Source organism: Moschus berezovskii, chromosome 25 (genome assembly GCF_049115385.1).
Source record: "Moschus berezovskii isolate FMDL1 chromosome 25, NW_MosBer_1.0, whole genome shotgun sequence".
Taxonomy (NCBI): domain Eukaryota; kingdom Metazoa; phylum Chordata; class Mammalia; order Artiodactyla; family Moschidae; genus Moschus; species Moschus berezovskii.
In genome coordinates this window covers 4726634-4735842 of record NC_142484.1, presented here as the reverse complement: position 1 = coordinate 4735842, position 9209 = coordinate 4726634, and the positions used below count along the sequence as shown (strand labels likewise).

Genomic DNA, 9209 nt, shown 5'->3' with positions numbered 1-9209 from the left:
GCTGTCCCCGCCTCCGCCCGAACCCCGGGGCGGGGGCACTGCGCCTGCGCGGTGGAGCTCGCGTTTAGCGCCTCTGCGCGGTCCGGGTGGCTGGCCGAGACCCTATGGCGGACACCCGGGAAGAATCGGAGCCCCTTCTGAGCCGGGCCCGCGGCGGCAGCAGCCGCGACTGCCCAAGGGGCGTACCCTCTTGCAGCAGCGTCCAAGAGGGCCCTGGTGAGCCGCGGGCTGGGGAGGGGCCGGGCCGCGCGGGGGCGGCGCGTCGGGGTCCCGGCGGCCCGTGTCGCGTCCCTGCTGTCGCTGCGGGCGCGCCCCCCACCCCCGGCCGGGGTCCGATCGGGCCTTGCGGAGGGCTGGGCGGCTGAGCCCGGCGGACCCCGATCCCGGCCTGGGCGTGGAGCTAGGGGCGCGGGGTCGCTGGGAGAGGGGGGGTGGTCTCGCCCTGCTCCACCGACCGGCTGGACAGAGAGGCCTCGCTCAGCCCGGGGGCAGCCAGCCCCATCCCCCGCCCCACCCCCCAGTCCCCTCCGTGGGTCCGGGGCCTCGTACTTCCTGTGGATCGCCTAGGTGACTCCTAGGAGGAAGCACTTCAGTTTTCCCCAGTTCTTATGGGGAAAGTGAGGCTCAGAGAGGGGCGTTCACCTGCCCAAGGTCACACAGCCGGGAAGTGGCCGAGGTGAAATTCGAATCCAGCTGGGAGTGAATTGTGAGGCTTCCCAAACCGGGGCTGCTTCCTGCCTCTGCCCTCTGCAGCTCTGGCCTGCCCTTCCTGTTTGTCCGCAGAAAGACTGCTAATTCCTGGGGAGGCCTGGGAGGGTGGAGGCCTTCCGTCCCTGTCAGGTCCCCAGGGCACTGGGTGCTGGGTTTGGGAAGGAAGGGCCTCAGCCTCCTTTTATGGAGGGGGAAACTGAGACCCTGAGGATGTCCACAACTGCAAGATCACAGCCCTGGGACCTGTCGCAGCTGCTGCTGTCCCGCACGGGGTGCTCCTTAAGGGGCCACCTGGGCTCCTGCTTGCGGGGGGTCTGTACTGTGTGTCCAACTGTTGGGGTGGGTGCCTGACCGGAGATAGGAAACATGACACCTGCCCACATCGGAGCCTATCCCAGGACAGTTCTCCATCCAGCCTGTGCCAGGCCTCTCAGGGCCCCGGAAAAGGGACATAGGACATGGTAGTGTTCAGGGGGAGCAGACCTTGTGTCTGGAGGTCCAGGTGCCTTTCTGCTGCTGCCACTTCCCGGCTGTGTGACCTTGGCAGGTGTAACCCTTCTGTTGTTCAGTCACTCAGCCGTGTCTGACTCTTTCTGACCCCGTGGACTACAGCACTCCAGGCTTCCCTGTCCTTCGCCATCTCCTGGAATTGGCTCAGACTCATGTCCACTGAGTCGATGATGCCAACCTGAGTCTCGGTAAAACGGAGGTGGTCACTAGGGCTGCCCTGGAGGGGGCCTTGTGAGGATTCAGAGAGTCTCGGTGCCCGGCCAAGTGGCAGAGCTGGTGCTCACTGGTGCCGATAGCCATTCTGAGCAGAGAACTGTGATCACTGCAGGTCCGGCCCCGGGAGAACGCATGGCCAGGCAGATGAGACCCTCACTGTAGAGATATGAACTGGGGCAGGCAGTGTGGCTGGTGTGTGTGGGGGACTCTGGGGAGGGCTCTTTGTCCCGACCCTGTGGCCTTGGTGAGGGCTTCTGAGAACACAGACAAGACACTCTGTGTTCTGGGTCTCCCTGGCCAGGCTGTCCAGCCAGGCTCTGGACACCCTCACTGACTTTCCCCCCAGCTCCCGTGCGGGGCTACTTGATAGGACCCTGAACAAGGTGGGGGAAGGCTGCTGCTGGGTGCCCCTCGGGCCCTAGTGGGCCCCTGTGGTCAGGTCCCGATGCAGCCCCTCCTCATGGACAACAACTGCAAGGTGGGGATAGTCGTTTTCTCTTCCCCTTCCGGGTCAGGGAATGACCTTCTTCCTGGTTATGGAAAAGTCAGAGGACAAGGGACTGCTGTGCTATAGAAGGGGCTTTGAGAAGAATACTGATAGCAAGTGTTGATGAAGGGGTTACTGTGCATAGCACGTTAGCTACAGTAACCCATTCAGCCTGCACATCAGTCCTGTGTGTAGGGCCTGCAGGAACTGAGCACGGCAAGGTGAGGGGACTCGCCCAGGGTCACACAGGCCCAGCCAGGGGGTGAGGGGAGCTGGAGCCAGCAGGAGAGGGGATTTATTCCGGGATGTTGGGGAGGGGAGGCCTGGGGCAGGGGGACCAGCTCAGGGCTGACGTGCGACACGGTGTTTGAGCCCTCTTGTCCTCTGGCATCCTACCCTGGTGTGCCCAGTGGGGAGACAGGAGTGTGGACAGGTGATTGCCCCCTCCCCCGCACCCCACCCCGGGGCAGTGAGTCCCCTAGACCACCAAGCTGCAGGATGGTGCTCCTGGCAGAGCCGATGGACCTGGGCGAGGGCATGGAGGCTTTGGAGAGCTTGGCCTTGGTGGAGCCAGGTTCAGGGTGAGTGGCGAGGAGGGCACAGGCTGGAGGAAGCGGCAGGGGAGGAGTTGGGCGGGCAGAGTGTGGACTCTCTCCTGGGGTGGGGGGGACCCAGGGAGAGCTGTGAGGTGCAGGTGGAAGGCTGCTGCAGCGGGGGACAGGGTGGGAGGGCCCTCGGGAGGTCTGGTGCTTCAAAGGCTGGGTGGCTGGAGTTGGGCGAGCCCCTTCAGCGGCCCCTAGTCCGGGTCCTGGAGCGAGCTCCGGGGCCTCTGGTTGCCTGTCTTATGTAGGAAGCTTGTCTCCTCGGGTTCCCTCAGGCCGAGCTTCGTCTTTCACCTGGGTTTTCATGACATGGGGGCCCTCAGACCGTTCTGCCTCCCTGGGCACCCCTTGGCTATGGGTCGACAGGCGTCCCCAGCCGCTGTGTCCCGGGCCCCATGCCAGCCTGGGCTCAGTGGACATAGCAGGGAGCAAAACCGAGCGCCCTCAGATCACAGCGTGCCCAGGAGGCTTTCCGGGGAAGCAGCAGTTGTCGCCCTCAGAGCCTCCCCTGGGGAACCCCTGGGCCCCTGGGGGTGAAAATGGGGGTTGTTCGTGGGGGCACCCCGAGGTTCCGACGGCCATGGTGCTTTTTCTTGGTGACATGGGAAGGCGATGGGAGAGTCCCGTCCCCTGTCTCTGTCCACGGTCCCTCGTGTCCCCCATTGGTCCCTTGACCCCGCTGCACGGGCCCTGAGGACGGGCACAGCCTCCTCGGGGACGGCAGACAAGCGTCGGCAGTGGCCTGGAGCTCCGCCCAGGTGCCCAGCGTCCCTTTTCCCGGGCACCTTGCTGCCTCTCTGTCTTCTCTCGGTACCTGTGAAGGGGGGTTTTGGCAGCCGCTGACCTCCAGGGGTCAGATGTGAGAGAAAATCTTCAACAGGAACGGTGACCGGTCAGTTCAGCTTGTCTCAAGGCCCTGCGAGCTGCTGGGGGCTGCGTGCTGGCTCTGCTGTCCTGGGTACATGGTCTGCACCCCGCCCACCCCCGCGGCCTCTCCGGGGGCCTCCCCGTTGGCCTGGGCTACAGCTCCTCACACCTTTCTCACACCCCTGTGTCAGGGAGCAGTCCCGTGCAGAGCCGGAGCGGCGGCCATGCTCGCCAGGTGGCAGGCAGCACGCCCGGCCAAGGGGACCGACCAGGTGCGCAGCCCGAGGCTACCTGATGGGGGGACTGGGGTGCTGGGCTGAGGTTGGAGCCGCCCGACTCGTCCAGCTCGAAGACCCCTCTTAGTCGGTCCTCCCTGGCCCCCGAGGATCCCCGTCTCTGGTTGGCGAAGGCTCCCTCGGCTCCTGCCCTGAGGGTGACTCAGCTGCGGCCGCCTGACCCTGTGGGCCCGTGACACGAGCCGGGGGTGGGGGACATGATGACCCCAGAAGGCCCTCCTTAGGTCTCCGTATGTGGAGGAGGGTCACGCAGCACCTTGGGCTTCTAGATGTGTCAGTGTGAGACCTGTGCCCTTGTTTGGTGGAGGGCAGGCTAGGAGCACCACCCTGTCTCACAGTGGAGGCAGCTGGGCCGCGGTGTCCTGACAAAGGCCGCCCGGAGGCTGGCGGTGTTACGGGGTGGGGAGGGGGACCATGAACACACTCCGTGTGCCAGGCTGGCCCTGGGGGTCCTGCACTCGCCTTGGGGGCCCAGTGGGGCGGCTGTTAACACCCTCATTGGACAGAGGGCAGTGGGCACAGTGGGGGCCGCTCCTGTCCTGGGCGTGGAGCCTGTCATTCAGACCCTGCCCCATCCATGCCGCCAGGCAAAAGGCATCTCATTCCAGAGCCTCAGAAAGGTTGCAGCCGGGTCCCTGCCTTGCTCTCCCCAGCAGTCCTGGGGTGGGTGAGCGTCTCCTGATCCTGCTTCTCACCCACCGTGTCCCCTCTTCCTGCAGGTGTGGTGGCCAGGCGGGATCTATGCTTGGACCAGGCTGTGGTCCTCATCGAAGATGCCATCCAGGTGGGTGGGCCTGCGCTTGCTCTGGGGCTCGTGGGGGCTGGGCGGCACTGCCCCACTGGCCCCTTCACCCCTGCTGTCCTGGGGCCAGGGTGCGGTTGCTGGGCTGTGTGGTCATCGTCCCCGAGCTGACCGGGATCTGGGGCTTGGTCCCCTCCAACCCTCCTTAGGAGATGTGTGCCAGGTGCCTTTCTGGTCCCTGGTCACTCATTTCGCTGATTCACCATCTGCCCAGGGCCTGTCATGTGCCATACTGTTTTGGGTTCTTTGAAAGATGCCCAGAGGTGGCACGACCTTCCTTTGCCTGCAGACGACAACCCGGGTTAATCAGGAGATAGACTGTGGAAGCCGGCAGTGCCCCCTATGGGGATGAGGCTGGGGGCATCCCGCAGGGTGACCCAGCTGAGGTGGGATGGAGTCGGCCTTGCTCAGAAGTGAGGAGAGTCTCACGGGCAGACACAGCTGTGTGCACAGCTGTGCATCCAGCAGGCCAGTGTCCGTCCACCAGCTGGCCCTGGGGTCCGGCCCTCGGGCGTTCTCTCTCTGCCGGGAAACCTCGTAGCTTGGAAGGGTCCGACCCTGCTGGGTGGCCCTGAGCCCCCAGTCCCTGTGGAGCCGACTCTGTGGTCCCCGGGCCGTGTCCCCGCCGTGGCCGTGCCGTGGGGTGAGGGGCCGCCCTGCACGGGCTGGCTGTGCTGAGAGGTGCTGAGGGGACCCTCACCACCCCATGTGGCCTCCACTTCCAGTATCGCTCCATCAACCACCGCATGGACGCCAGGTCCCTGTGGCTCTACAGGAGGTACTACTCCAGCAGCAGCCAGTGGTGAGTGGGCACGCGCCCCGCAGGGCTCCTGCGGCTGGGCCTGGCGGGTTCCGGGGGGCAGGCAGGCTCCCCTCCTGGGTTGGACGAGGAGCCGCCGTCTCCCCTCCTTACTGGAGCAGAGGCAGAAAGGGCCCCTCTGTGGTGAGGGCTCCTTTCCAGAATCTTCCGGCCAGCCGTGGCACCTGAGTGTGGACCTGGTGTGTGTGGTCAGACCACACACGGGTGGCCCCGGAGCAGGAAGTGTGGGTACCGGCCTTTGGACCCGCGGAGTCTGCCCTGCTGCGTTCCGGGTGTCCCGCCTGTTGGTCTGCTCTTTGGGCCCCGAGCGTGGCGGGCTCATGCCTTCTGACCAGTTTCGGTTCCTTTTCCAGGATTCTGAGCTTCACCATTTTCTTGATCCTGGCTTTGGCCTTCGTTGAGACCCCTTCCTCACTCACGCGCACCTCGGACGTGCGCTACCGCCCAGCCCCCTGGGAGGCGCCCTGCGGGCTGACCGAGGGCATCGAGGCTGTCTGCCTGCTGGTCTTCGCGGCCGATGTCTCCGTGAAGGTGAGGGGCACCTCGCCCACCTTGCCCTCCCGCCCGGCCGCGGCTTCCCGGGTTCATTCTTCTCCCTCCCGGAGCCAGCCGCCTGTTCCCACTGTGCACTTTGACCCGCGGGGCACAGACCTGCCTCTTGGATGGCCCTCCCTACCCCTGACCCCAGACCATTGATGGGGGTCGGCCGAGCCATGGAGGGTGCAAGGGCTCGCGGGACCCGGGGAGGGTGCAGCTGAGGGTCCACGGTGCCACCCGGGGAGAGACCCCTGCTAAACAAGAGGGCCCTGGAGGGGTCTTTCCACAGCCCTCACTGCCCCCGTGGACCGAGGAGAAGCCCAGAGGGGAGGGGCCGGTGTGGCCAGTGTGCCAGCCTGGCTTCCGTGACCCGGATCCTTCCAGAAGCCAGGGGTGGGCCCTGCCCTGATGAGTGAGCTGGGCTGTGTCAGGGCAGCAGAGCCACAGGGACTCGCCAGTGAGACCCAGCTCCTGGCCATGCCTCCCATCACTTCTGATAAACAGTGGTGACACCACTGCGCCAGCCCTGGCCCCATGGGCATGTCCAGGGCTGAGCCAGCTACACCCTGCCTGCGGGCCCTTCAGGGGGTGGTTCAGCCTCTGTGGTCTGACCCCGAGGGGCATGGGTGAGCCTCAATGTGTGTGTGACCGAGAGCCCCAGGCAGTGTCCTATTTCTCCTTTTTTAGCTTATAATGTGGTTAGGAGGTCTGGGGCTTTTAACCTGGAACTGAAACTGGTGAGTTTTCATTGGCCTTTTTTGAACAGCTGGTCCGTTTGGGAAGTCTCGGAAGGTGGGAGAGAGTGTGGGTTTTATCTGTAAGCGGTGACCTCTGGGGGGTCAGTGATAGAAAGTTAGGCGCTGGCCACCCAAATGGCAAACCCACCCTCCCAAGGCCGGCCCCTGGGTCGCTGCTCTGGTTCCTGGTCTTTCCGGAACTGTCCCCACGCACAAGCCGCAGGGGTGACCGGACAGGCAGGATGCCGTGAGGACAGGCTGCAGCGGGTCAGCGCCGTGCCCGTGGTCACGAGCAGGCGGGGCGAAGCGTGTGGCCCCCCCGCCCGCCCGGCGCCCAGCTTCCTGCTCCAAGTCACGCGGGGACCGCGCGGCTCCCCGAGGCACACGGGCAGGCCTCGCACTGGCTGCCCCCGCTCAGCCGCTGTCTGTCTTGCAGAGCTACCTGATCGGGTGGGCCCAGTTCCGGAGGAACCCCTGGCTGCTGGCCTACCTTCTGGTGCTGGTTGTGTATCTGCTGGACTGGATCGTGTCGCTGAGTCTCGTTTGCCAGGAGGTGGGTGGTCAGGCGGCTTGGAGGGGGCACGGGGCTCTGGAGGGGGGCGCGGGAGAGCCCTGGGGCCTGGCGTCCCTCTGGCCCAGCTCTGCGCCATCCCGCTCAGTCACCCACAGGCCAGAGCCTTGTCCCCACCTTCAGGCGCAGGGAAGGCGCGAGGCCCTGGGGGCGAGTTCCAGGGTCCCAGTCCCGCCTGCCATCTGCAATCCTGTCCCCAGGCGCCCCCAGATGTCTCTGTCTGCCCGAACACCCAGAGGCACCGTCCTGTGATTCGATAGATGCTCTCAGACTTCGTTTGGTGGTGTCTGTAGCCCTCAGGGCCGGTTGGGGACACAGAAACCCTGTCAGGTGCTTTGGTCCAGAGAATTTACTGTAGGAGCTCAGACAGGGCTTGAGTAACCAAGGAAGTGAGAAGGGGACTGGCGACCCCAGCTCTGAAGGCAGCAGCCCTCCTGCCCCCCCGCATAGGGGCTGGGGGAGTAAAGGAGAGATTGGGGCTGTGGAGCTCAGGGGAGGGGCTCCCACCCTCTGGAGGTTGCTGGTGCCTCCAAGAGGCGCAGCGGTGATTAGTTCTGGGGGTGCTGGAGGCCGATCCCAGGTGCTGCCAGCGGGAGCACCTCTCGCCGCCCTCCCGCCCAGCAGGGCAGCTGATGCAGGTGTCAGGGGTGTCAGGGTGGGTCCCCAGCTCACAGCAGGGCTGCAGGGTGGGGGGAGGGCTCTGTGCCCCCTGCCGCGCCCCCCCCCCGTGCCTCCTCCACGTCCCTGCGTGAGCACCCTCCTCCCTGAGGAGCTGCCGCCCGCTTCCCACCAAGGAGAAGGCTCGCCCCTTCCCCAGACGGGGCAGAGACCAGCCCAGCCACCGCCGGCTGCATTTCCGAGCAGTGGTCACTGTGTCCATCAAGTGCCACTGAACATTCTGGGTCCTCCGTGAAATTAGGGAAGAGAGAGGCACGAGGGCCCTTACTACGCAGAGACATTGTCCGTGTAACCAGCAGGGAGGACCGCGTGGCTTGTGTGCTGGGGGGCCGGGGACCCGAACTCACACTTGCAGTCTCCCTGCCCCAGCCCCACACCCCTGGGTCTCTGTACACAGGGACCTTCACTCCTGAGGGGCCCAAGTCCATGGCGATCCTGCCTCTTTATTCCTGGAGTTTTGGGACTGTTGCTTGTCCTGGATGTCCCTTGGGGGAGCCCATACAGACCTCCCTGTTCCTCTGGGTGGCAGCTCCCCAAGCCCGCCGTGGTAACTGGAGCTCTGCGCCCTGCCCACCAGCCCCCAGTCCTCTTCACGGACAGTTGTGGTTCGAAAACACCCTCCTCGGGGGTGGTCCTGGGAGAGGTAGGAGAGGCAGGGGGCAGAGTCCACGCCCGCCCGCCTGCCTGTCTGCTGAGGACAGCTGACTGCCTTGCTTGGGGAGGGGCTGGCGAGTCCCCCCAGGGGCCACATGGGGGCCGGCGCTGGGCTGTGCCAGTGGCCAGGGTGGGGAGGTCCATGCTGTTGGCCCCAGACATGACTTTCATCCCCATCCACCCAAGGTGCAGGGGGCAGGCGGCCAGCTGAGCAGAGGTGGGGGTGAGGGTGCCCAGCACGCCTGCCAGCCGGAGGTGAGGGGTGGGTGCCCTGGGCTTCCAGGCAGCTGTGGAGGGCTTGGGCAGGGAGGGGAGACCATCAGCTTGGGTTGTAGATTGAATGTTGGAGGGACCCTTAATACTATAAGGACAGACCAGTTCCCTGGGCCATGAGGCCGGTGCGAGGGGAAGAGGGGCTCAGGGTCCAGTACGTGGTCGGGCACAGAGCGGGTGACCCTGGTGTCAGGCAAGGGGAGGTGCCTGCGGGCCAGGCAGGCGGACAGAAGGTGATCTTGGGCTCAGAGCCTTGGCGGTCACTGCGGGCCAGTCCAGTGCCCTTGGGCAGGAGGGTGGATCGGCTGGGACAGGGACAAGGGACAGAGGAGCAAAGGGGAGTGTGGCGTTTCTGCTATGAGTGGAAGGTGTTGCAGCTCGCGGTGCGTGTGTGCACGGGGATGGGTAAGAGCTCTGGGCGCCTCTGAGGGGCCCGGGCCCTGAGCAC

General features: G+C 65.3%; 1 protein-coding gene across 4 annotated transcripts in view; it reads left to right on the top strand.

The window, feature by feature from the left end:
• Positions 1-45: 45 nt before the first annotated feature.
• TPCN2 (two pore segment channel 2) overlaps positions 46-9209 on the top strand; it is a 30660-nt gene continuing 21496 nt past the window's right edge. For 3 of the 4 annotated variants that reach the window (XR_016036332.1, XR_008684383.2, XM_055415315.2), the window contains exons 1-5: positions 46-216; positions 4409-4473; positions 5217-5293; positions 5665-5842; positions 7022-7138. Coding sequence is in view for 2 of the 4 variants with exons in the window: in XM_055415315.2 (XP_055271290.2) it covers positions 105-216; positions 4409-4473; positions 5217-5293; positions 5665-5842; positions 7022-7138 (549 nt within the window). In the remaining 2 variants the exon portion in view is untranslated. Of the gene's footprint in view, positions 217-3584; positions 3666-4408; positions 4474-5216; positions 5294-5664; positions 5843-7021; positions 7139-9209 lie in introns of all 4 variants that reach the window. The other variant, XM_088832101.1, reaches the window with a different exon arrangement.